Consider the following 27711-nt stretch of genomic DNA (forward strand, 5'->3'; position numbering starts at 1 on the left):
TTGCTTTTCCTGAAAGGTGTGTCGTTATTATTGTACTGGATTGTGACCACACCTTCCAGCATAGGAAGGCTGATCAAACATTACTCAGTAGCTTTCAGATGCATGCTGGCACATGTTGAACTGCAGGACTTCAACTCAAGTACGAATGCATGAGAAAAAACCCTGGAAACTGAATGGAAGTAGGAAAAAGAAGAAGTTGAAGGTTGAAAGCATTTAACAACGTGTTTTTAGGAGACAAGAGAGAAAAGGTGAATATGAATTTTGATTCCAGTGCTATAGAGCTGCATCCCTCCTGCGGGACACCTGGAAATCCCCCCAGTGATGAACCAGTAAGGAACTCAGACCAGCACATCCAGGATCTGGAGCTGGATCCGGTGCTGGTTTGGGCTCCCAGTGGGAGGCGACTGATCTCCGGGCTGTTGGGGATGAATGTGGTGCTGCTGGGAGCGGCCCTGGTGGCCGGTGAGGCTTTTAACCCCAGCGGCCTGAAGCACCAGGAGCCCCAGGTGTTCATGCTGCTGCTGATGGGGGTCAGTTTGGTTTGGATGTTGTGGTACCTGCTGTGGGCCAGGAAACAGCCGGACATCAGCCCACATAAAGACCACCATGCCGGAGGAATGACTGTCATGGGTATCTTCTTGTGTATTATCATTACAACAAAATTTACTCAATAGTAGTTTTGGATCTTGCGTTCAAGTATTTCTCTTTTCTCCTGCATGTCCCAGTGGTCCTCCTGCTTTTTGCTGCATGCAGTCTGCTGCTGCACTTCTTCAGGACTGGTTATTTGATCAATATGATTGAGTGTAAACCTGCTATTACAGTGCTCTCTACCTTCGTCGAGTCTCCCTTTCTCGCACTGCAGGTAAAGATTTTTATTTTCTGTTAGAGAGAAAAGTTTTGCAGCTACATCTCTCTCCAAAAAGGCTGCTGAAACAATAACAAAAACTAGACAAAAGGACATTTTTATGAAGCATTTTATGGTAGAGAAAAGGTACTTAAACCTTGCAAAGTCACAGCTTTCAATTACTACTTGTTATCAAAGGTTTTATCGAATTATTTCTTTTATATGTAGAAATACTGTAAGTGGTCAAAGTGGTCTGACCTTTTAAAGTTCATGCAGAAGTAGAAAAAGGTATAATCTGTCAATTTTGCATTGAAAATCAAAGCCACTGTGACCACAAGCAGTAATTACAAGAGGATGTTAAATGCTAAAATATAGTGTAACAGTAGCACAAGTAGAGAAAGAACCATAAGTATATGACTGGCATGCTTATGACTTGGAACAGACTGGCATGCTTATGACTTGGCACAGTTATTGAGGCTGTGGGTGGTAAACAGAATATGCACAAGGGAATCCCCGATCACAACCACCTGTCGCAATTTGGGAACAACCACGTCATAAACTCCAACGTTGACTGCAGCTCTGTCTGTGCACACCATAGATGTATAAAGAGAAATGGATGCGGCGTTGCTGCTCAGCCTTGCTTTCAATGTTGCTTTTCTCCTTTACCTCAATTCCTTTTGTTTCTGTACCACTTTGTCCTGTTTTGTACTGTTTTGTCCTATAGTGCCTTCATTTAATAACACATTTTTCTTTTTGTAGACATATTTACTGTGGGCTCATTCCAAAGACTGTGTTCACAGACACAAGATAATCACCAGGTGCATCACTCTACATATGTTAAAGCCTTTTTATAAATATCTTGTATACATTTTCTTATGTTTATTAGTTTAATGATGATTGTAATTTCCATCTTCAGGTGTATGTTACCTTGCATTTGTTTCTTTTATAAAGTTGATACTGGTATATTTGCTGCAGATCTGGGCTGATGATGATCCTCTCTGCTGACCTGCTGCTGTGGCTGAATGCGGTAACAGAGGACTCCATCCATGAGGAGATTGAGTTAGAAAGAGAAGACAGCAACACAAGCTTATCTAAAGCAGACATGTCTGATTTAGCAGGTAAATAATATGACAAACATAAATCTTCATCGGTATTTTGATAATCAATGAATTGTTTTGAGTCATTTTTAAAGAAAGAATGCTAAAATTCTCTGGTTCCACCTTCTTAAATGTGAATATTTTCTTGTTTCTTTAGTCCTCTATGATAGTCTTTGGGTTGTGGACTGTGATTGACGTTTTTCACCATTTTCTGACATTTTATAGACCAAATGACTAATTGATTAATTGAGAAAATAACCGTCTGATTAATTAATACTGATAGTTGCCAGTCCTTGTGTAATCTTCCACCCCTTCCTTGAACCATATATATTTTCTGAAGTGTTTTCCTCCATGTTTGTTTCCAGAAACTGCCAATTCAACCTTCTGTCGGTGCAGTGCGAGTGCACAATGCCTCATCTTCAGAAAAGGCTTCGAGATCCTTTATCCCTTTAACATCGAGTACTACCTGATGGCAGGCTGCATGATCTATGTGATGTGGAAGAACGTGGGCCGCAGGATGGGTCCAGGTCACCACCACGTTAGTCAGAAGTTAACCATAAATATTGTTTACCAAGGCGGAGTCATATACGGCCTCGTGTTAGGTGGCCTGGTCCTCATAGCAGGAGCGACTGTCTTCATTCTCTATCAGGTTTGGGTGAGCCAGCATCAGCTCCGCCGCACCGCCTTCCTCGTTTTTTACAGCTACCATTTAGTGGTCATGCCTGTCATGTCTCTGTGCTCCTTGGCTGGTCTGCTGGTCCACAGGCTGGAGAGGAGGGCACACGAGGGGGGACACAACCCCACTCGTAGCCTGGATGTGCTTCTCCTGGTGGCGGCAGCTATAGGCCAGCTCGCCATCTCCTACTTCTCCCTGGTGGCAGCCCTAGCTGTGGGGACCCAAGGGCCTCTGGGGGAGCTAGACCTGTCCTACTCCCTCCTCAGCCTCATGGAGCTCATCCTGCAGAACATCTTCATCATCGAAGGCCTCCACAGGCACCCAAAGCTCCTCGCCAAGAAGAAGGAGCGGAGCAGCATATTCAAGGTACCTGCATTTCATTTGAATGTTTTGTAAACTTGCATGAATCAGTCATTACAAGGTTTTGTTTAAATGATCAACTAATCTGCCCCACAGCCAAAGAAAAAGGTTGTTTTGCCAGTAGAAGAGAAGGGGAAGATTGATATTTCACTGCTGGATGCATCAGCACCCCCTGTTGTTCAAGAGCATGCTGAGAAAAAGTCCTGGACCAAAAGAGTGATACAAGAAATCTGTGCTTTCCTCATCCTTTCTAATATCATGGTAATGTCATGTTTATCAACTGATTTAAAAAGAAACATTTGCATTTTCAAAAATGTCTGTAACACATCGACGTTCCCTCTTCTTGCAGCTGTGGGTCATCCCTGCGTTTGGAGTCCACCCTCAGTTTGAGAACGGTCTGGGGAAACAGTTTTTCGGCTTCACCGCTTGGTTTATTATGGTGAATCTGGGTCAGCCACTCAGCGTCTTCTACAGGATGCATTCAGTGGGAGCTTTAATGGAGCTGTTCATCACTGCGTGACGAGCAGCGGTGGTCCAACACTGACTATATTACTGTAAAAGTAGATAAAACAACATGATGCACATCTATAAATGATTATATGGCCAAAAGGTTTAGTTTAGGCACCTTAGTTCCAATGAAGGAGAATCTAAATGTTACAGCATACAATCATATTTTAGATATTATGTGTTTGTTTCCAATGAAATGGCAAGAGTTTGTGTTTGTCTTTTTCCTGTTTCAATATGACAGTGTATCTATGCACATAAATCCAGCTCCATAAAGACATGGTTTTCCCATTCTGATGTGGAAATCATGCAGACAAGAGATGCGGTTTTAAACCATATTATGTGCAGACTACACAGTAAATGGTTTGACTGTTTGCTTGATTTGGGTTCCTGCCCATTAAGGTGTGGAAGGTAATGAGGATGTAGACATACTGGCAAAACAATCACATAGTAAATCACAGACAGCCAATATGCAGGTTGTGTTTAGTAAAGCTGAGGTAAAAAATGTAGCAATAATACTGGGATATCAATCACACTTGAAGACATCTTTAAAATATACAAAAACATGTCGGTACTGGAAGGAAACTGAGTAGGAGCTGAAGGGAATAAACCCGTCTCAGGCAGGTTAGGGCATATAGGACTTAAAGGAGACATAACATGCACATTTACAGCTCTATGTTTTTATTCTGGGACTCTACTAGAATATTTTTGCATGATTTACAGTTAAAAACTCCTTATTTATCTTATAATGGCCCTTTATGCAGCCTCTCAGTTCAGCCTCTGTCTGAAACAGGCCGTTTTAGAGCATTTTTATATATGTTCACCTCATGTCCTGGAAATTTGACCATGTTTAACATAGATATTTGACATCATAACAGTATATAAAAGACAGAAATTAAACACTTCATAAAATAAAACTCAACTGGATCATGCACACACTGTAATCTGCCTGAATTTGTTCAACATGTGCTACTGAAGTGTGTGTCTAAAAGGAGGAAAGCAGCATTAAAAGAAGCAAAGCATCACATGAGTGAACCTCCTTGGAGAAGCATCATGAGAAATATATCATCACGTATATTAGTTTTTAGGTTTTTTTTTGCTCCACACTCTATTTCAGAAGAACTGCCAATAAATCAAATGAAGAAGTTTGTTGTGGAAGAACTTGACTGGCCTGCGGAGTCCTGATTCAACCCCATTCAATGTCTTCAAGATGAAATCTGTTGGAAAGTCTTCCCAGAAGAGTGGAGGCTTTTTGAGGAGCAGATAAATGTCTGTGGTACTGGAATAAGTTGTTCAATGATCACTTGTGGGTTTTATGTTCACATGTCTACATACTTTTGGCCATATGATGTACTTTAAGTGAAATAACTTCTTTGAGCTTAAACTGATTGCATCAGTTTTTAATTCTGACAGAATAAACAACATCATGTTCACATCTCGAAGTAGTTTTCTTTGTATTGTTTCAGCAACAAAATACATTTACAGACAGCTTTATTGTCCGAAAATGAAAATTTCAGTCCATTATCAGACCACGCCGGGTTTTCTTGCAGCTGTTCAATTGTAAAAAGCTTCCATACATCATCATCATCATCGTCATCATCTAAATCAGTCTTTGGTGGCCGCTGACAGTTTGTGATTTCCAGAACTTCATACAGTATGTGGCAAAGAGCGTCAAATATAATGTAAACAGAAAACATTGAGTGTGATCTAAAACAAAAAGGCAAAAACTTCCCTTTGTCACTTAAACCTCTAATGATATTTTTGGCAAAATGAATGAATTAATATTCAATAAATGTCACATTTGATGATTTTATCAAATTTAATGACCATTTGGCATTTCATTCAACAGTCAATAACAGTCGATGCTTGTTTTCGTCTATGAACAAGATGTGAGATCTTCCTCTGATTCTTCATCACAGTTCAGGTGTGAGGACGGTAAACCTGTAGATCTTGTTGTTGGTGATCTTGTTGTCAGCTCCTCTAAATCCTCTGGATCTCAAAGAGCCTTATATCCGTGTCGTACCAGACTGGAGGATCTACGTTGCTATGACAACAAGAGTCAGAGAGGGAAAAAACAAGTCACTGTCAAAAGTTGAACCATGACCGCCAAAAGCTGGTGAACATTCGTGACTCGTCAGGCCGGTCTGAAATGAATCATGTTTGTTCTCGCAGGCTGGTCCAGCAGACTGCTTTGTTTTCATTGTTGTAAAACAGAATAAACAGTAAAACAAACAGGTTAGATAAAGGTTTATATTCAGTTCGCTCACCGTAAGTAGATGACTCCCCACATGTAGGTGCGGAACCACATGGCGGTGCCGGCATTCGCTTGGTACTTCCTGATGAGGATGGGATGAGGGACGGGCAGGAGGCCGACAAGCGTTCCGTGTTGAAGGAATTTCAGGATTTCTGACTCGTCTGTCAAACCCCTGAAGAAGAAAACGACACTGATCTCATCTGGATCAAACTAATATAAGCAAACAAAGCCGCTGTAATCAATATATATATATTAACAATGGCTGAAAAAACAATGTGTATTATCACAACCGACAATTACCACTGATTTGTTGTCCCTCTCAGCTCTTCTGAACGTTTTTAGTGTCTTTTAGCTCCTGGTTTTGGTTTTACAGGCAAAACTTTACTGTGTTGGTTCACTCTTAGTGTTCAACAACCTTGTTTCCAGCAGTAGTTGTCCTTAGTAAAATAAAGCTTTGATAAATAATAAAACACTGTACACTTCCTGCTTAGCACCAAACTGAAGACAAAGTTAGTGACCAGCTGGTGAACATATGAGATTTTGGTCATATCGCACAACCCTTGATTTTACACAAAAGAAGGAAAAACAAATCATATAATGTTTTTCTCTCTGAATTACAGATTCTGTTTACACTTTTTAATCTCTTAAAAACTTAATTTTATAGTACGTCTTTTATCTTTTGGCACTGTTTTAATGCTTTTATTATAATTTACAAATATATCTACTATTTATATATGTTTTTGTTGTGTTTTGTTCATAAATGTGAAGACAATTAATCTGTAGAAATGTTTTTAAAAAGTATATTTTATTATTATAAAAAGTTGTCTGATTTCTTACTTGTCGATGCAAATTTTCTCCACCTGAGGGACGAGAACTTGTAGCAGCCGCATGATGGTCTGTAGAGGAAGTTTTGCCTTCCATGACAACACCTGAAAACACGCAGATATCATCACGATGAGGACGACACACCTGACAGAAACCACCAGATAGACCAAAAGCTAGAAAATAAAAGGAGAATCAGCAGAAAAGACGTCTCCTCACCCAGTCTGTATTAGCGCTCCAGGCTGCTGATGATGATGAGACGCTCGATAGCCGACTCCTCGCTGCTTCTGACTCTGTGTGGTAGACCTGACAACACAATACAAAGCCTGCGAGTCACCTTTCACTGCAGACAGAAAGATCTGAACCAGAATAAGAGCATCGCTGATGTGAATTCTCGTTTTACCTCGTGGTCTCTCTCCGAGTTGGACTCGGTGTCGCTGGCTGCTGCTGCTATAGCACTGCTGTCAGCAGGCGTCTGTGGAGGGTCTGAGTGCGGCACAGCAACCATCGTACCGTCCTGACTCACCTGGGACTTCTCTGTTATCTTATCAATTCCTGAAGAACGCAAGATCATCTGTATTGATTTGCTGGACAAAAGGAATGACAACTAGAAAACGAGTTATTTTGTGATTTATTCCTTCGTGAAGGATGGCAGCTGTAGTCAGCTTGATTCACAGCAGTTACAATAGATGACACTGACTGAAAAGTACATCAAAACATCCATGGACATGTTTCAAACTGCTCCTGCTGTATGATGCACTTCTCTGATGTTAATCTGTATATTTAGTATATTCCAAAAACTCACTAAAAAGCTCAAAACATTACTTCCGTGTCAAACCCTTGTGCCTTTCTAGCTCCAAAGCTCAAACTGCAGTAGTGTATTTAGCGACTTATGGGCGAAGTGGCAAATGTTTGGAAAGATGCTTCATTTGGATGCTTTGATACTTTTTTTTAAAATTTTTTATCCCATTTGAATTCATCATAATCGTTGTGAATCTAAGTTGACAACAGCTGCTGTTACACAAAGAAGCACAAAACAAATGTTTCAGAGCGAAGAAGCTGGATGGTGTTCAGATGTACAAACAGATATGTATGCAAAGGAAAAAGAGAGCTGCTCTAATCAATATATTTATTTTATACAGTGTAGTAAAAGGGAAAAAATGCTCTGGAGCTGCAACGATTAGTGGATAAACAAAAAAATTCAGCAACTATTTAGATGTTAGAATAATCGTTTTAGTCGTTCTTAAGCAATGTTTGCTGTTTTAAGCTTTCTCAGAAGTCAGAATTTGATTCTTTTCTTTGCCATACATGTTAATAAACTGAAGATATTTGGATTTTTAACTGTTGGTTGAACATCTGAGGACATCACCTTGAGCTGTGGGAAATTATAAACTGGGATTTTTCATAATTTTCTGGCATTTTGTAGATAAAAAAGTTAATCAAGGAAATAAGCAGCAGATTAATTCATAATAAAAACATAATAGTTGCAGCCTTAAATTGTGGCCACCCAAAAAATGATCAACTGTCTGCAAATGTACTGCTTTGCTTCATTCTCACTGCTCTCATCAGTGTTGTTTTAAGCAGCTGTTTTTGAACAAATCATAAATAGCAGACAGACAAAGATACTAGCAGGTGAACATAGTGGAGCATTTAGAGAGCAAATATTGAACTTACAACGTCAGGTCACTAGAAACTTGACTCCAGATGAATGATAATGTTGCTGTGTGTCTGATGGATGTGTAAATAAGCAACTTTTTGTTGTTTGCGTTGGCAGATTTCATGTTTATAAGGTGATAAAATGTCTGTTGTGTTTACAGCTTGTTGTACTGCCCCCAAGTGGCCAAAAAAAATCAATTAATGCAGACAAACTCTTTGTGCTTAAAAACTTTCACGTCCACAGCAGATGAATATTTATAAGATTTATCAGTGGAGTATTTCTTTAATTGATCAGATATTTATGTAATAACAAAGTTTCCTGCAAAGTTACTCAACAGTTCTTACACAATCATAATGAACCCTTTGGTGACTGGACTAATCTAACATCATACCTGGGGTGGCCTCTAAGCTGGTTTTGAGCGTGCCGGGCTCAGCTGGTACAGCTGGTCTGGAGCCCTCCATGGACACTGTCTCTATAGAGTTGGTCCTGGAAATCCCAGACTTTTTCTTCTTCTGCAGGGCCTTCTGAATAGCTGCCGTGTCAGACGGCAGGTTCGCTAACTGGTGGAAAACAGTACGCTTACGGATGATGGCGTACACCAGGTTGCAGTTACCTGTGAGGGAGATTTTGCAATTGGTAGCGATCCGTTGTCTGTTAACTTTACTTTAACTCTGCAGTGTTTATATAACTGAGTTCACATCTGTGTTCTCACCATCAAACTGATACTGGATGATGTTGTTGAAGACCTCCAGCAGGAAGAAGACCAGGTGGTGGTTCTGGGGGGAGGAGAAGAGGAACCAGGGGGTGGAGAAGGCCTCCAGGAGGTGCAGCATCTTGTTGGCTGCCACCATGGACAGGCTCTTCAGGTACGGTGATACTGAGGAGGGTGATGACACACAAGAAAGTCAAAACACAGGCACAAATCAGCAGTTCTCCTATTCAGCCACCAGGGAGCGACATTTCAGCTTCAATACTCACTGTTCACTATTACTGTGAGCAGGCAATCAAAAAGAGGCTGGAGGCGCTGGTGCCCACTGGTGATGATTTTGTGGAAGATCTAAACATGAGGAAGTAAAGAGAATTATTTTGACAAAGTGCTGATGTGTATTCATTCACAGAATATCAGAAAATACAATAACATCATATTTTTAAGGTTTTTCTGAAAGACTTAAGTATTCTCTGACATTAGATATCACTACAAACTAGAAAAAAAGTTGGATAGATGGATGGCTTTGATATTCTGAGATCCCTTGTAACATAATTTGTGAAATAATAATACAGTATTATTAAATCACAATACGATTCCAATAAAAGTCAATATTTTTGCCAAACTCAAGCAGAAAATGAAGGACTGTTTGCTTTCAGATGCAGTCTTTAAAAAAGATTTTTCAGCAGTCTAAATTGTCCATATCCAGTCCATACTGGCTGGCAGAGAGACTGGGACTGTAATTTTCTGTAGATATAGTGGGTTATTTCCATATTTCAACATTTTTGTGACCTCCTCAGTACAACGTGAGCATGGCCTACCAACAGCACACAGTACACACAGTACTGCAGTGACCAGAAACTTGGTTCTTATTAGCAGCAAGATGCCTCCCTTTTCCCACGGACGACCACCACAAACTTCTACAGAAGATTGCAGTGCTGGAAACCAAAATTCACCAGTTAGAAGTGAATGTTAAAGTGAATGGACTGTGTGGGAACGACACCACTCTACCATGGACTCAAAACAGTGGACAAGAGCATGCTAACACACGGCTAATTAGTACCAACAAGACTACCAATAAACAGGAGGGCTGTGTAGCGGATAATGAATCTACAGGTGCTAGTCCTCCCTCGAACTCTCTTGGCGCAAAGCTTAACAGTAAATTATTACCCTGGGAAAATGGGAGGATGAGTAACAGGCAGAGCCCAGCACCCTGAGATTTGTGATGCAATTGGCTGGACTGCATCATCATCAATGCCTCTTCAACCCCCGTTCTTAGTTCCCGGGGGGAACTAACAACAAACCTCCCCAACAACCAAGTGTGCAACAAAACAGATCCTTTACTTACTAATACTCCATTACAAGTAAAAGTCCTGCATGCAGAATCCTACTACAGTAAAAGTACATAAGTATTATGAGCTTGATGTAGTTAAAGTATTGCAGTAAAAGTAGTGGTTTGGTCCCTCTGACTGATATATTATTATATATGACATCATTAGATTATTAATAGTGAAGCATCAGTGTTAGAGCAGCATGTTACTGTTGTAGCTGCTGGAGGTGGAGCTAGTTTACACTACTTTATATACAGTTAGCTAGTTTAGTCCAGTGGTTCCCAACCTAGGGGTCGGGCCCCTCCAAAGGGTCAGCAGATAAATCTGAGGGGTCGTGAGATGATTAATGGGAGAGGAAAGAAGAAAAAACAAAGTTCTGATACACAAATCTGTTTTCAGTTTTTGGACTTTTTCTCTAATCTTTGATTTTTGCTGAAATATTGGATCATTTGAACATTTATTGAAATGAAAGCATGTGAGAAGTTTAGAGGGAAAAATCACTATTTGGTGGAGCTGTTAACAACTCATAGACATGTGAAATGTGACCCCGACTACACACTGCTTTTTGTAAGACGTCAAAAGCCAAAAAGGTTGGAAACCACTGGTTTCATCTTTAACAATGTGTTGTATTTTAAAAGCTTGTTATATTATCCATTGTGTCAAATCTTCATCTGAAAAGTAACTAAAGCTGTCAAATAAATGTAGTGGAGTAGAAAGTACAATATTTCCCTCTGAAATGTAGAAAGTAGCATCACATGGAAATACTTAATAAAGCAGTAGATATCTTTGGAAGATACCTCCTTTATTTATACTCCAACTGAAAAGTGAACTGTAATTTACCAATCACACACCATGTTGTGAAAGGATGATTATCAATATTATACTGCTTTTATCGAGAGTTGTCTCCTGTTTCACCACCTAACGTCTTACCACAATGAGCAGGTCAGCGTGGGTTCCTGTGAAGACGGGGATGTCCATGGGGACACGGAGAGTGTACGGCTTGTTCAGACGAACGCCGAAGTTCCTCTCACCGCTCAACAGCAGGAGGATGAAGACGCCGATGTGCATGAGACCCACACGAGCTACAGATGCACACAAACAACAAAGACGGATTTTTCAGTGCAGTGAGATTACGACCCATGCAAATTAAGCACTAATTATACTGCAATATATTTAATCTTTCTCACACATAAGGCAGAGAGTATGACTCACACTGATCTGCTCTGGCATCGTTCAGGTAGAAGAGGATTGGAACCAGCATGTCCAACACATCACTGCTCTTCAGTACGAAGAACAGGAATTTCTAAAACACACGAACATACTGTAAGTCAGGGTGTAAAACGTCTCAGCTCGCAATCAGATAACATTACAGAACTAACATAACTGTGTACGACCAGCAAGAAAAAATATAGAAAAAGATTTTTTTTATAAGCCTCTTGAGGTCTTTTTTGAGAAGACTGAATGTTTTTTTTAGACTTTTCAAGCCCTGCAGATACATTCTCTGGTTCCAGCCTCTCAAATGTGATGTTTTGGACTGTTGGTCGGGCAAAAAAAGGCATCACACTGGAAAATTCTTGCTTTCCATTTCAAAATACAGGAATACCCACTACCTTTGATTAGACTACACTGTTTTTTTCCAGTATGAGTCACTTACAAATGTGACTGTCTTGTAGCTGCAAAATGATTAACAGAAAATCGAGCTCCACACCTTGTTGAAGTCACAGAACTTCCAGAAAAGGATCAGCAGCTCCTGGTAGAACTGGATCCTCTTGGTGGATCGAGGCAGGTAAGTCTGGACCAGAGGATTATTAAGCAGTCGAGCCAGACCTTTCAGGATGAAGTTTAAGTCCTGAAACACAGAAAACACACACTTTACCCCTCTGTGCAGAGGCAGTTTTGGCCCTATTTCTGCCTGATTTTACATACCTGTATCTAATGCTTAATAACTTCTCATGTAAACATCACATAACTGTGGTTAATGGCTTAAATTAAAGAAGACACTTGCACCATTAAATGTATAAACATAAATTACTGAATGCATTAATGTCAATGAAAATATAGGACATTGAATACACATTGTTGTGAAAAAAATAAAATTCACTTGATTTTTTTTTTCATTTTCTGTGAACCTACTAAAATATGATTTAGAAAACTTGTGAAAATTGTACAATTCTTGGTTCCTACACTTCCTGTCTACAAGTGTACCAAATTTCAGCTTGATATGTAAAAGTACTAATGTTTTGTAGGGCAATTAGTAAGCAGTGTAACTAGGCGTCCTTTTGTGTACCAAATGTCTCCAAAAAAGGCTAAAATGTGCTTTTCAGTATTTCAAGATACAGATAATCTCTTTGGAGCTAATGATAAATATATTTACAAGCACTAACAACCATAAAATGAGGGAATTTGAATTTTTGATGGGTAGATATGTATAGTATGTGTCTGAAATGTGTTCAACCTTCTCCAAACATCATTATGAGGCAGTATTGTTCATTTGTAGCCCAAAGATTTGCTTGTTTGGGTAATTTTATAACTATTTACATCATCTCGCCTGCACTTGAGGATTGTTTAGATTCATCCTTTTCGATACTAAACAGCTTGTTATATCTCACAGTACCTCTTCTCTGTGTATCCTGGAGAGATAATTCACAAACAGGTTATCAGGTCCAGCTGACTGAAAAAGACGAGAGATAATTTTAAATTCTGAATCAGTGTTTTTATTATAAAGAGATCGATCATCCATTCATTTCCCTTTTACCTCCTGCTCCTCCACAGCCGCGGGGGACGTGGAGGCGTCCAGGGCCTGGAGGGCGGCGCTGGCGGCCGACTTAGTTTCATGCTCCAGGGTGACGATAAGGATCTGGACCGCCTGCTCCACCAGCTGCTCCCGATGGTCATAGAACAGCAGGTGGTTGTACGGGAAGCCGTAACCGACTGGGTCGTAGGCACACACCACGTTGAGCAGGGAGGTAAACAGAGGCAGGGCATGTCTGGGTGGAAGCAGTGAAAGACAGGTGGAGGTCAGTCAGCGCTGTCTGGCTGCTGTATATCTGGTCACGCATGGTGTGCTGTCAGAGCTGCATGTGATCAGATGGCTGCAGTGAAGGGCTCTTCTTCTTCTATGGGGTGAAAGTTAATGCACAGCAGACAGTGATAGATGTGTGTGTTTGTGTTACCGGTTTTCTGTGGAGCAGAAGAAGGCGACCCAGGGATTGAGGGTTTTACTTTCAGACGAGGGAGGAAGGTACATGGCCTCAGAGAAACAGGTGAGCAGCAACTTCAGCAGCTCCGTCCTGAAAAATAAAACAAGTACACAAGATGAACTGATGTAACTAAAACGTTATAGGTTCACATCTTTGTTTTATTACTAAGATAACTTTTGTCGTCTCCTATAAGAGACAGTTGTCTTGGATTAAAGAAAAAGCTGCATCATAGATATTTACAATAAAAACACACTTATAAATAAGAAAAATAAAATAAATCTTAATCACAGTAAATCAAGGCTACACATTCCTCTAAATTTTATACTAAATAAATTTTATTTTATATTATATTTTCAATATTAACCTTGAAAATGTTTTAGAAATGTTTATCCACATCTGGAACTGGACGCACAATAAAATACACGGTGACAGACAATCATTCTGATTGGGTAATGGTGGCAGTTTGTAATCTTATATGGAAATATGAGGATGAACTGAGTCAGTTATGGCCATTTAAATATGTTGTAATAATGTTGCAGTTGTTCCTGTGAGTGAATTTTTAAATCACATTATGCAAGATCACTCAAGAGTTGATAGACATGTTAATTTGCCTGCGATCAAGAGTTACAGCAGTTTATATCAACTAGGAAATAAAGGTAAATAAGGAAAAAGTTTTGAGAAAACTGTGTGGAATACTAAAAAAAAAGTTAATAAAAATGTTTTTCAGACTCATCAAAATGTGTTTTGTACCAAATTAGGTGGAATATTATTTGCAAAATACAAAATATATTCAAAACTTGACAATTTGGTTCAGATGATCCAAAACATACTATAAAATAGCCACAAGATGGCGATATTTAGAATAAACCTTCAACCAGTTTAGAGCTGCAACAATTAGTTGATTGTCAGAAAATTAATCTACAATTATTTTCATAATTGAAAAGTAGTTTCAGTGATTTCTTTTTAAGCAAAAATGCAAAATTCTGCTGTTTTTAACTTAAAGCTTTTCCTAAATGAATATTTTTGGTTTCTGAACTGCTGATCAGACAAAACAAGACATGTGAAGACGTCACTTTTGACTCTGGGAAACTGTAACTCACATGTTTCACTATTTTCTGACATTTTATGGAAAAAAATCGATTAATCGAGAAAATTATCAGCAGATTAATTGATAGAGACATTAATCATTTAGACTGAAATTACATTTCTACGATACCAGCTAACACAAAAAGAGCTAAACGGAGCTGAAAACATGGAATTCTTGGCGGTGGTAACAAAGAAAAGCAGAGTCAGTTTTCCACTTCCTCTGATGCTGCAGCCTCACCTGTTCAAGTCATGGACGTAGTTCAGAGGAGGCGACTGAGCGAAGCCCACTCCGGCCTCCCAGATGTACTCACAGCTGTCTATGATCTGAATGTCCTCCGCTGAATCCTGCAGCAGAAAAAACAGACTTAACCATCTAAAATGTCCCCAATTCCTGCACACATAGGTGCTTGATGGTTACAAATGCATCACAATAAATCAGTTGTGCGTCATGCTGTCATTCCCATTAGTGTAAATAGAAACAAAAGTATAAAACATCAAAAATCCTTATAGTTACAGTATTAAAACACTTTGTATAAAATGTATGAACTCTGATATTTAACAGTCTGCAGAAGTAAATAAACTCTCCATATATACATAGCAACTGGAGACACATTCATTTATCCTGTAAAACATGACCAGCATTCAAAAACATTCATATTTTTCTGCTGTTTTGTTTCACAAATGTCTAAACAGAGCAGCAGGACTGTGTTAACACCTACTTCCACCATGTGATTCAACAAGTGGACTAAGTCGAGTACTCGGCTGACAAAACCTGTGTGTGACACCTCCGCACTGATAACTACAGCTTTATGAATAGACCTGACAAGGTGCTGCCATTGTTCTTCAAGAGTAAACTGACAGCAAAGGGCACAATGCCATGCATACAGAAATCCACTGATGATTAACTGAGCCCAGAGAGACCTGACGTGGTGTTTAGCAGGTCCAGAGACGTCTAGTGTGGTGATTTTCAACGTGTTTTTCAAAATTTTTTATCCCTTTGATAATGTCATAGCCCATCAGTTTTATCTTGAGGTCCCTTTGAAAGTCCAGGCCCCCAGGTTGGGAACCACTGCTCTACTGTAGGTTAAAACAGGTGGAAACTGGGCTAAATTTATCATCTATGTTACATATAACTGGTGTTTCAAAAGCATATTTCAATGTGAAGCAGGTCATAATGACATGTTGAATAATATAGTCATTGAATGTTCACTTTTTAAGAAAATTTAGCCTTTTAAAGGGTTGTTTCACCCACAGCACAAACAAAACTAAGAGTCTACAGCCTTGCTAGCAGCTCTGTGAGGCTGCACTTAGACAAAGTGTTGCTTTGCTAAATGAATTGATGTCATATTCTGGTTATTTTGTAGTCGTGGGTCAGAATGTCAGAATTTTTCCCTCAAGCTGTCTTTGTTCCTCAAAACTCCGAATCATTGGAGTTCGTCAGTGGACGAGTCTCACAGTGAGATCGTGCAGCACTGTTTTGGACAGATGACCAAAGATTTCACCATGTCTCCTTTTCGTTTCAGAAAGCCCAAAATCACACAGTGTAAAGGCGCCTTTAATCAAATTACCACGACAGTGTTGACCCTTTGATACAGTGAGTCTGAGGTTTGGGATGTTTTGTTTGTTGATGTTGTTCTTGTTGAAAAATACATTTTAAAAAATTTGCCAAAAAACTTATATTTCTGTAAACAAAGAATGCTGTGGTTACTTTGGACAACTGTTTTCATTGGAGCTACTTTCTATCAAAAAAAAAATAGTCCCTTTGTAGATTCATAAGAACTCTCTAGAGGTAAGTGTAATTTGAGTGAACTGACCCTTTCACTTAGGCTAGGGAGGTTTATTTGTATAGCACTTTTCAACAAGGCCATTTGAAGTACATCAAGACAAAATGTAAAAGAAACACAAGACGTTATAAAGACACATTTGAAAACAATTAAAAAGAGTTAGATAGAAAATAACAATAAGCTAAAATAGAATAAGATAAAAAAAAGAGGAGAATAAAAGTTATACAGCAGTGTGAGATATGAATAAGAAGCCCAAAATTTACTTAAATAAAAGGCGGCGACAAACCGAAAAGTCTCAGTTCAAAAGAGCTGAGAGTTGCAGCAGACCTGCAGTTTTCTGGGAGTTTGTTCAGATATGTGGAGCATAAAAACTGAACGCTGCTTCTCCATGTTTAGTTCTGTCTCTGGGGACAGAAAGCAGACCTGTCCCAGACGATCTGAGAGGTCTTCTAGATGTTATTTATCCTCCAAATCATCAAAGTAAAGCTTTTTGGAAAGTGAAAGCTCAAAAATTCAAGTGACACCCAGAATATTCCCCTGCTTCCTTCCAGTAACATGTTTTTATGTGTTCAAGCTTCACGGCTCACAAACAACAGCCGCCGGTCATTTTACACCTTCTGCCGCACAGTTTCATCCATGCTCCGCTGACTGTGACATGTCCTCGGGGTGGTTGTGAGGTGTGAGAAGTGGTCTGAACACGGGGGGGGGGGGGGGGGGGGGGTTTAAGACATTTTCTCTCTCCTCTCGCGTTCCTCGGCACCACAGGTGTTTGCTCAGTGCGTTTAAGAAGCGTCCACCCTTTCTTCTCAGCCCAGTTAACAAACACGGCCACTCCTCCCTCCCTCTGTCTCATGGAGAGTAACTCATTAACTCGAGCTACTGCCTGAGAAGGTTGTGTGAAGGAGATAACAGCACTAACAGGCACTGCCACGGGGCTAAACAGCAGGGACCAGCCTCTTTAATATCAGTACAACGGTATTGACACTGTTGTAGCTTCAGGGCGAAAACAAAGTAAACACCAAGTTGAGTCAAGCTCTATTTCCTTCTAATGTAGAGAGAGACATTTTGGGAAATACTGAGAGAGAGATGAGAAGATCGATCTCACGCTGTGTTGCCAGATGGGATTTAAAATGTAGTCCCACTGTTTAAGGAGATTAATTAGACAAACTCAAAACCTGCAGGTATAATAATGAAACATTTAAAAAACGGAAATCACAAGATAAAAGTCTTTTAGATAATGTTGCATTCAATGTTTTCACTCACATGAACAGATGTTACAGATGTTTTATCACAGAACTAAAACAGAATAATAACTGAAATAATAAAAAAAACGTAATAAACTGAACTGACATTTGGTTTTAATGGTCATCAGTTATTGTGTGTCGAGTTGAACTCAGTCACTGCTAATCTCAATCTACTCAGATGAGAAGAGGACCCGATTTATCGGTGTATAGCTTAACATTTCATCTTTGAAAACCACCCAAATGGCACAAAAAGTAGCCCAAATTATCACCACATTCCCCAAAACATTTTTTTTACCCGTCCAATTAAATAAAACGTAACCAAACTGCAACACTAATATCATGTCTAAGAACAGAGCTGGACGTGGTTAGCCTAGCTTAGCATAAAGACTGGAGGCAGGGGGAAACCGTTAGCTAGCTAACTCTGTCCAAAATTAAAATATACGCCTACCAACACCTCCAAAACTATATATCTTGTTTTTTTTTTATCTGTAAATGAAAAAGAAATGTAAATACAACGATTTGTGGTTTCAGGGCTGTTAGGTGTTGGGGATAGTTTATCCATCTGCTGCATCTCTGGCTTTAGTGTGGGAGCACAGGTTTTCTTTTTTTCTTTCAGAAACATTGATACCAAACAGACAACTTCACTGAGCGCAACTGATGTAGAGAAGAAATAGTTCCAGTGCAAAACTCCCCTTAAAATCCATAAACTGTTAGTTCATTTCATTTGTCTCAGGTTAAATAAACAAGACACAACATGTTGGTCCATGTTTTAACTATTCGATTTTAGAACAAGAATCACACTATTTTCTGTTTCTGTCAACTGGATTATTAGATTTTTACGTGTAGCTGTGATAGAAATACTGTTTTCCGCTGAGAAAGAGTGTTCTTTCATCCTGTGAAGCGGACTCAGAAACCCAAATACAACCTGATTTCCCTCACTCTGACTGAAAACCAGTAAACCAGATTATAAACTTGTGTGAATGGGGCCACTAACACTGCACCACATGTTGAAATAAGAGTTAAAATGTACATGGACCCATGTTAATTACTGAGCGTTAGTAGATATTTTTGAGCTTTGGACAGAGCCAGGCTAGCTGTTTCCCACTGTTTCCAGTGTTTATGCTAAGCTAGGCTAACAACGTCCTGACTACAGCTCTACACTTAATGGTGTGGCTCATTGGCACGTTTTTTGATAGTTTTAATAGATAAACACACAATGCTTATTGGTTTGGCTTCAAACATGAGATTTGTTGACTATAAGTCAAATATAGATAATCACCAGTCTCGTTTAAGGCACAAACATGTCCTTGATATTGATATTCTCATCTCACCCTCAGAAAGAAGGCAAACATATTTACCAAAACTTTTCCTTAAAGCAACACCAGATGTTCTGCAGAAATATCATCTCTCACCGCTGCACCGAGTATCAGCAGGTGTTTGACTCCAGGTGTTTGGCAGGTGCAGACCAGACTTGAACGTCTGCCACATATGAATCACAGTGTAATGCAGAAGTAGAGGACTCACCTGACTGCCCTTTTTGTGGCTCTGAACAGTGAAATCTGGACAGAAGAGCAGATCAGCGATGGCCAGCAACAGAGATTCAGCCAGAGGCCGCGCTTCTTCATCATCACCATCTTCGTCCAAATGCTGGAGGATAAACGGAGAAGTTAAGAGACGTCACCTTTATGGGTTTAACATTACAGAACTGAGTGATATGAATTAAACATGTGGGGATTGTGAGATTTGTGGAGCATCACATGGATCCATCTCTGATTCCAAGCTTCTTCTTCTTCAGTCTTCGATGACAGTAAACTGAATATCTTTGGGTTGTGAACTTTTGGTCGGGACAAAACAAGACATTTGAGGTCGTCACCTCGGGCTTTGCAGCAGACCCAGCAGACATTTTTCTAGAGCTGCAACTAACAATCGTTTAATCAAGCAGTTGTTTGGTCCATAAAATGTCAGAAAATGGTGAAAAATGTTGATCACTGTTTCCTAAAGTCCAAAATGCAACCTAATATGTCTTGATTTGTCCACAACCCAAAGATATTCAGTTTACTATCATAAAAGACTAAAGAAACCAGAAAATATCAACATTTAAGAAGCCGAAAGCAGGGAGTTTTTATATTTTCTCTTAAAAAAATGACTGAAATGATTAATCAGTTTACAAAATAGTTGATCATTAATTTTCTGTCAGTCCATTAATCGTTGCAGCTCTACATTTTTCACCATTTTATGACATTTTATGGATCAAAATCAGTTAATCGAACAAAATAAACAAACTGAAAACAAAACAATCATCAGTTGCAGCCCTGGTTTATGTTATTTTGTCCACTGTCAGTAAAGAATAGCTCAGATCTCACTGTAAACATACGAAAATGTCATAAATTATTCACAAGTGAGTCAATAACGTGTTTCCCAGCAGAGCCACAAACTGATTTCATTTGACTACAAACAATTCATCAGCCTGTTCCAACTGCTGCAGCTCTGCGTTTTACCTCAGTCTCACACTTTAATTAAGGGACATTCAATCCCTCCTTAATTCAACCACTGGCCGGGAGGAGGGGGGTTGGGTGGTGGGTGGGGGGTGGGGGGTTACAATATGGGCAGTGTTTGGACCGAGGTCCCCTGCCGACCAGGTAACCAGAGAACCAGCTGCCGTCAGGATGGAGGGAGGAGGAGGAGGAGGAGGAGGAGGGAGGAGGAGGTTTGGCTTTGGACAGTGACCTCGAGAGCAGCGACGGTCTCATCTTACACTGCAGACCCTGCTCTGGAAATCAGACAGCACCGTCACTTCTAACCGGTGTAGATTATTAGAGCTCCGAGTATAAAAGAGCCTCAAACCCTCAGATGTGTGGAGAGCTGAGAGGCTGCTGACAGATTAAACTCTGCAAACTGTCTGCGGATGGATAAGATTCCTCCGTCTGATGTCTCCAACACACGGCAGCACCAGTTATGTACCAGTTAGTTTTTCCGTTTGTATCCTTGAGAGCAAAAAAATGTTTTAAAGGAATTTCTTTTTTCATAAAACATTTGCATTTTGCTTTTTTTTTTTAATATTTACAAACCTGCATTGTTTACATTTTTACTAGGTTGCACTTTTCTTCTTTCCTGCCTTTTGCTACATTCCTTAGCGTGTCATCGCCACCAGCTGTGGAACAGCATAAAACTCCAGGAATGTTTAAAACACTGCGAGTACTTGTGCCTCTTCATGTGCAAACACAAGATACAACATACAAACTAAACAGGAACAAGAACTTTGCTCCACAGCGCTACTACAAAAAGTCCACAGGATGCCTTTCATTTCTGGTGCTAAAAGCGTCGAAACATTGAATAAAATAAAGAAAAAAATCAGAAATATCTCTTTCAAGAAATAATGTCCCAAACAGACGTCTAGACCAAATTATTACTTTGATTTTGCTGTCAGAAGAACAGAGGTGTAACTGAAAGCTCCAGAAAAAGGCTAGTCAGTGGACTTTGAGTTATGGATCTTCAGCCACAGAAGCAGCGTGGCTGTAAGGACGGACGAACACTTTGGTCCAGACTGAAATATCTCGACAACTATCGGTTGGATTGACATGAAACGTTGTTCAGACATTTAATGTCCTAATGAATTTGGTGACCTCTGACTTTTCTTCCATTTTAGCACCGTAAAAACCTCAAACTGGCCCTTTAGTGTACGAGGAGAAACACAGTTCAGCTGTTCAGCTCCTGAAAACAAACCCTTAGTAAGTATCCCGCAAAGAGTCTGACCCTCCTACTTACTGCAGTGTTACCAAAAGTCTCCCACTGATTCCTCATAACTCACTCAATCACTCATCTTCTCACTGAGCCGACAACATCCGGACACCGAGCTCATATTTCCTCACGTACGGCGTGTCTCCTGTGGGATGAAAACACGCCTGCAGTATTCCAAGTCCAACAGCTGACAACACTTCTGTCTGCGCTTCGTTTCTTTCCAGACGTGCACGACACATGCCGAACCAGCTCCGACATCAGCTGTGACTCAGCGGCGCAAATCAGATCAGAGACTCGTAGTCAGTGGTGCCGTGAAAATTTAAAAACTGCGGTGACGCAAAAGTAACCGTAATTTGCCACAAGCTTAGTAAAAATCTCCATTAGTATTGTTTTTTTTTGGCAAATATCACAGTCACCCAATAGATAGTAAAGACTGTTTCCATGTTGTTTTCACATCAAACAGAAAATATTTCTGTCAGTAAATTCGACTTCCAGTAAATTAAGGAATTAAAACAGTAATTTAGATAATAAGCCTGAAGAAGAGACTCAGGACATAAACACAACTAATACAGGTTATGTACACACACACACACACATTGCTATTGCTTCCTCCATGCATTCCTTACAGTCCAGTCAGAACTGAAGCAGATAACAACATCAGATACTCTCTCAGCAGCTTTAATGTGAAATAATTAATGCAGCTCACAGCCTGAAGACTTCACACTGCTCATGTTCTCTGAGCAGAAGGAAGAAGAAATCATGGAGGCAGAGAGAGAAAGTGTTAAACAGGAAGTGACACACCAGAGAGTGCAGGAGGTTATATATATATATATATATATATATATATATATATATATATATATATGTGAAGGGACTTTGTATCAGACTCGTACCCCAGCTCTGCCGGCTCCGGGGACGGTGGACCAGAAGAAGCCTCTCCAGTCGGCGTCCTCGAAGATGTAGGGCAGGATGCGGGTGAGCAGCCGGGTGCAGTTCAGGATGATCTGACGCTCTTTCTCTGAGGGGCAGCCGGACTCGGCTCCCTGCACCAGCCTCTCCACCGCCTGGGATTTAAATAAGACATGTTTATGAGACAGCAGCGATGCTTTTAAAGTCTTCACAGGGTCATAAAAACAAACATTTTAATTTCACAGACTTATAAGATTCTGTGATAAGATTCCTTAATTGAAAATGGGAAGCCCTCCTCTCTAGAAGGAGCATCATTATATAAAGATCACATGTACAGTTACTGCAAAACAGCATCGATAAAAAGAATAACATCAGACACCAAACCACAAATTTAACAACATTTGATCCCAGTTGGATCTTTGTCAGGTTTCGTGTCGTTGTTGTCTAAACTCAGTATTTCTCAGGAAGTCCAGTGAGGGTTGAAAGAGTTTTATGAGCCAAAGAGGCAGAAGAATGACTGAACCCATGAAGGAACGTGAACATCATCCGACTCAACTCATCTAAAAATTATTGTAAAAAACCCCAAAAGTACAAAGTTGTCACTTAACATTGAAGAGATATGCAGAAGCACATGTTGTTCTTTGGTCAGAAATAAAAACAACTCACAGTAAAAAATCAAGGCTGCAACTAATGATTATTCTCATTATTGATTAATCTAATGATTATTCTCTCAATATATAATTTGGTTGATAAAATGTCAAAAAAAATTGTGAAAAATGACCCATTTCCAAGAGTCCATGGTGACGTATTCAGACCCAAAAGTTATTCAGTTTAGATGCTGCAAACACAACATTCTGCTTAAAAAATGGCTAAAACAATTAATTGACTATTAAAATTGATGCAGATTCATTTTATGTCGATCCACTAATCAGTTAACTGACTAATCGTTGCAGCTCTTGGAAAAATATTTCAAAGTCTTTTAACAGTGATAAAATAATTTGCTTTTATTACAGCAATATATACACATATACATATTCATTTAAAACCTTTATTTATACAGTGAAGGCCACTGAGGGCGAGCTCTACTTTTCAAGGACGCCTTGATTACAATACAAACATAAAATATAAGAAACAATTATCTGCAAATATGAACAGATAAGCTATAAGCAACATAAAATATAAGAAACAATAAAAGCACTAAAACACATAATATGAAACATATTAAGGCAATAAAAGCATATAAAAGTTAAAGCTCTATTACAACACACACGTTCACACTGCGCTGCGTCTGAGATTTTAAATGATTAAACACATATATAAATAATATAAACTGATATGAGTTTCAGTATTGATACAAAAGCAATCATTTTTTTTCAAGAACTTACTTTGAGGAAAATATTTTTCTACAAAAAAAAAAGCAGTTTGTCTTTTAAGAAAGAAGCCGAGACCAAAAAAAATAACATTTTGATTTAAATCAGTAACGATCTGATCAAAGAATGAAGATGATTATGACTCTGACCTGACAGCTCTGATACTCTGGAGCCAATCGTGGTCCAGTATTTATACTTCTATAAGTGTGATGTGGAAACTTGGAGCTTCCAGAGAACAAACACTGAGAAATATTTACATATTCATAGATTCTGAGGAGAAGGAGGAGATGAGACACATTATTGAAAGCAGGTTATTTTAGGGAAACTTTAAGGAAAATGCTTTTAGTGAAATAATTTCTCTGATCTTTAACATTTCTTTATCTCTGTTACAAATCTGCTCCCCGTCACAGGGAATGTTGGATTTAGTTTGTTTCTGTCTGTTTCCATCTGTTTAATTCAAATGACCTTTAACCTTTACAACCGCTGACGTGACCGACAGTCAAAGTGTGGGAACAACAAACGGCAGCATTCCTTCGACTCCGACTGTATCCACGACGGACACACTTGACCCCCGACTGTTGCCTGCAACAGTAAAAACCTTTGTTACCTTGTAGCAGAGCGTCGCCAGGTTGGACGGAGACTCCTCTCTGACGGCTCGGATCTCGGCCGCCGGCACCAGAGCGAAGACGTCCTGGACGGTGGTGGAGGTGTCGGCCCAGAACTGGTCCCAGAAGGCATCGTCTGTGGCTTCTACAGGCTGCAGGAGGGGGGGACACACGTCACGAACATCACTCTGTTTACAGTCTGTGTGTGTTTTTAACACGATCCAGGAGAGAGAAAAACCATCACGTCGTCTCGTCCACAGCGGCCAGAAGAAGAAGACGATGTGATTCTGCAGCCGCTATTCGATAAATTATTCATGACACAGCTGCTAAATATAGTTAAATGAAAAACAAGAGTGTAATATTAGTTTCTAGGTCATTTAAATCTGATCTATTTTTACTATTTATTATGTCTTATTTCCTTTTACTTTATGTTGTTTTTGTTACTGGTTTTATCCCTGTGGAGTAACTGTGTACATTTACTCCAGTATAAGTTTGAGGTTCTTTATTTTATGCGACTTCTTCTAGCAAAATGTTACCATTACACTTATGTGACAGCTAAAGTTACTGTATAGATTACGATTTTACATTAAAAAACACATGATAACAGTGATTCTTGACTTTTTTTGAGTTGTGACCCTTCACAGAAAACAACAGCAGCGTCTAGTTGAGGCACCACGTCAAACAGGGATTTCCCACCAAACCGAAGGGTTGGCGGTTCGATTCCCGGCTCCTCCTGATGAGACACTGATCCCCCCCCCCCCCCCCCCCCCCCCCCCGCGTTGCTCCCAATGCTGAACTGGTTTATTTGTGATGCACTTGGGATTAATGTGTCACATAAATGCAGCCCAATTAAACTTCTCAAATGGTTTTAATTAAATAACTGTTTAGGCCCAAAGAGAAAAAACATAATGTACATGAATCATCTCATGACCCCTCCGACTGATCATGTGACACGTGAGAGGAGACTAAACTAATTAGTATGTAAAGTAGTTCAAAGCTGCAGCAGTAAAATGCTGTTTACACAATGATGCATCAGAATTAACAACCTCATGAAGTCATATTTATCAGAATATCAGTCACACGGATCATTCTTCTGCAGAACCAGAACTTTTACTGTTGATACTTGAAGTAAATTTTGCTGATAATACTTCTTAACTTGTACTGAAGTATATTGTTGGTACTTTTACTTATGGATCAGAGTATTTCTGAAAGCACTCTGTGGTTTGACCTTTGAAGAATTATTATTATTATTATGATGGTTTAACATTATGCAGCAATCAGCTTCTTTGCTGGAGCTGCAATGATCAGTCGATTAATCGATAGCCGGCAAAATAATTAAGCAACTATTTTGATAATCGAATAATCGTTTCAGTCGTACTTTAAGCACAAATGATTGAAAAAAAAAAGTGGTTTGCAGCTTCTTGAATGTGAGGATTTGAAGCTTTTCTGCATCATACATGATGGTAAACTGAATATCTTTAGATGTCAACATGACCTGTAAGAAATGATATCTGACAACTTCCACTGTTGACACTTTACAGACAAAATGATCAATCAGATTAATCAATAATAATGACAATAATTGTTAGTCGCAGCCTTACTTGTTGTTGTTGTTATTGTCTCCACATGAGCTTGTAAAACCTCCTTACAGTTGTTCCAATATACTTTGTTTGAATAATATAACTACAGGGCTGCAACTATAATCATTATTTTAGTATCGATTAAACTTCTGATTATTTTCTCATTTAACTGAATAATCATTTGGTCCATAAAACCTCCCGAAAAATGTGAAAATGCCTGTTCTGATACCCCAGAACCCCAAATATTCAGTTTACTATAATGTAAGAGAATAAAAGCAGCAAATTCTAACAAAATCTGAAAATCTGGAGCCATTAAGTGACCATTAACAAAGTAGTTGTTGATTGATTTCAATTGATCGATTAATCCTTTCAGTTCTAGCTCAATATTAGAAGTATGTGATCTGACGGTCAGATATGAAAATCTGCAGGTAAATGTTTGTGACTCACACATGAAGAGTCTATGTAGGACACTGCAAACATGCACAACACTGACACGCGCTGAAAAACCGCGATAACAGCACCAGCAGATCCATATCTGCATCTAGTTAGTCCACCTTAAATGCACCTGCCAGGAAAACACATCGCTGCTGTTTGTTAGACATTAAATTCAACATTTTGCTCGTTTTTGGTTCATTTCACAGATTAAAAGGAGAAATAGCAGAGTCTCACAGGACAAAATGAGTGTTTTCAGCATCTTAAACAGCACAAATGTTAAAATAATGAGAATATTTCAGAGGATCGATTAATATTATGGCTGTAAAAGCGATACTATAAACGGACTGTGTTGTTTTTCTTGCTTTCCTCTCCAGTTTGTGTCATCTAGGCTGCAGTTCAGGCTACCATCTGGCACTCCAACTTTATCTCTACAGCCTCAATTTAAAACCACAAGCGCACAACCGACGCGCTGCCCGTCCGGGTTTTTCCTTTATATGTAATATATTTTCTGACCTGTGTTTTGGTTGTGAGCTGAATCACCGCTTTCCTGAAGTGAAGTTTGGTGTCTGCGTTTCCCATTTTGTGTCACGAACCGCCTCCTGTATGTTTGTGTGTGTGTGGATCCGTGTTAACAGTGAGTCGAGTAAAGGAGGATAATCTCCCTCATCCACCGCTGACAGCCACTCTGCGCTCCTGCTGCATTCAGGAGCTGCTCGTAAACTGCAGCACCCGCAGCGTCAAATAATAGTCACTGCTTTAGTTTTTAAAGCCTGTTATTTCACAAATTCTTACATGGTGGTTGTGTTTAATTTATAACCCAAACAATATGAGGTTGTTTTGTGCTGCAACAATGTAACAAGGAGGTAAAAACATGTAAACATGCAATACTGTAATGATATTTTAATGATATTTAATTATATTTTAAGAGTGAAACAGAGCCCCCAAGCAATACTACAGGTTTACACAGAATTATATGTATTATTATTATTATTATTTTTAATAATAATGATAAATGTACTCATATAAAACCTTTCAAAGCAAAGTTAGTTTAGTGCTTTATGAAAACACAACAAAATATCGTGCAAATGAAAGTAGATAATTAGATAGAATTAAATATGCAACAATTACAAAAATTACAAAAAAAAAAAATCACCAAATGCAGAAAACTGATTAGAATAAAATATTAAACAATAACGTAAGAGAAATACTAAAACAAACCAACAAACAAAAACATATTGGAACCGGAGAAATAAATTGTTGGGCTAATGTTGATAAAAGGCTTTTTTTAAAGTAGCGATTGAAATGATGTTACTGCATCGGAAAGAAATATTAGACATCTTATTCCCTTTAAATAAACTGTCTTCATTCTGTTTTTCTGTCTGACCATGAAGTCTGATAATTCCGACGGCCCATAAAGGCAGCATCACACAAGCAGGATCCAAACTAAACGACTTCCGGGATCCTAATGTACATATTTGCTCTCATTCATATTATTCATTGGTTGTACTG

General features: G+C 39.2%; 2 protein-coding genes across 2 annotated transcripts; one reads left to right on the plus strand and one right to left on the minus strand.

Annotated features, from left to right (window-relative positions):
• LOC137172177 (proton channel OTOP3-like) lies at positions 1 to 4916 on the plus strand. The gene is made up of 7 exons (XM_067576469.1): positions 1 to 630; positions 726 to 862; positions 1604 to 1662; positions 1820 to 1962; positions 2307 to 2983; positions 3074 to 3238; positions 3327 to 4916. The coding sequence occupies exons 1-7, from the start codon at positions 255 to 257 to the stop codon at positions 3495 to 3497; spliced, it is 1728 nt and encodes a 575-aa protein (XP_067432570.1). The 5' UTR covers positions 1 to 254; the 3' UTR covers positions 3498 to 4916.
• Positions 4917 to 5276: 360 nt separating this feature from the next.
• On the minus strand, positions 5277 to 26885 carry LOC137172176 (protein HID1-like). Its single transcript, XM_067576468.1, has 19 exons — positions 26716 to 26885; positions 24190 to 24339; positions 22197 to 22367; positions 19090 to 19212; positions 14776 to 14882; positions 13425 to 13541; positions 13007 to 13238; positions 12866 to 12922; positions 11960 to 12100; positions 11464 to 11554; positions 11182 to 11333; positions 9193 to 9271; positions 8927 to 9091; positions 8606 to 8827; positions 6961 to 7112; positions 6777 to 6863; positions 6573 to 6664; positions 5749 to 5907; positions 5277 to 5525 (listed from the first exon to the last, which is right to left on the minus strand). The coding sequence occupies exons 1-19, from the start codon at positions 26779 to 26781 to the stop codon at positions 5462 to 5464; spliced, it is 2427 nt and encodes an 808-aa protein (XP_067432569.1). The 5' UTR covers positions 26782 to 26885; the 3' UTR covers positions 5277 to 5461.
• Between the last annotated feature and the right edge of the window lie 826 nt (positions 26886 to 27711).

This window comes from Thunnus thynnus, chromosome 20 (assembly GCF_963924715.1).
Source record: "Thunnus thynnus chromosome 20, fThuThy2.1, whole genome shotgun sequence".
Classification (NCBI taxonomy): Eukaryota; Metazoa; Chordata; class Actinopteri; order Scombriformes; family Scombridae; genus Thunnus; species Thunnus thynnus.

Excerpts from the sequence above, each read along its gene's own strand:
- LOC137172177 (XM_067576469.1), top strand. The coding sequence starts at position 255 with ATGAATTTTGATTCCAGTGCTATAGAGCTGCATCCCTCCTGCGGGACA. Across the intron at positions 1,663-1,819 it reads AGACACAAGATAATCACCAG|ATCTGGGCTGATGATGATCC; the intron begins GTGCATCACTCT and ends TATTTGCTGCAG. Across the intron at positions 3,239-3,326 it reads TCATCCTTTCTAATATCATG|CTGTGGGTCATCCCTGCGTT; the intron begins GTAATGTCATGT and ends CTCTTCTTGCAG.
- LOC137172176 (XM_067576468.1), bottom strand. The coding sequence starts at position 26,781 with ATGGGAAACGCAGACACCAAACTTCACTTCAGGAAAGCGGTGATTCAG. Across the intron at positions 12,101-12,865 it reads CCAGGATACACAGAGAAGAG|GACTTAAACTTCATCCTGAA; the intron begins GTACTGTGAGAT and ends TCTGTGTTTCAG. Across the intron at positions 11,334-11,463 it reads CGATGCCAGAGCAGATCAGT|CTCGTGTGGGTCTCATGCAC; the intron begins GTGAGTCATACT and ends GTGCATCTGTAG.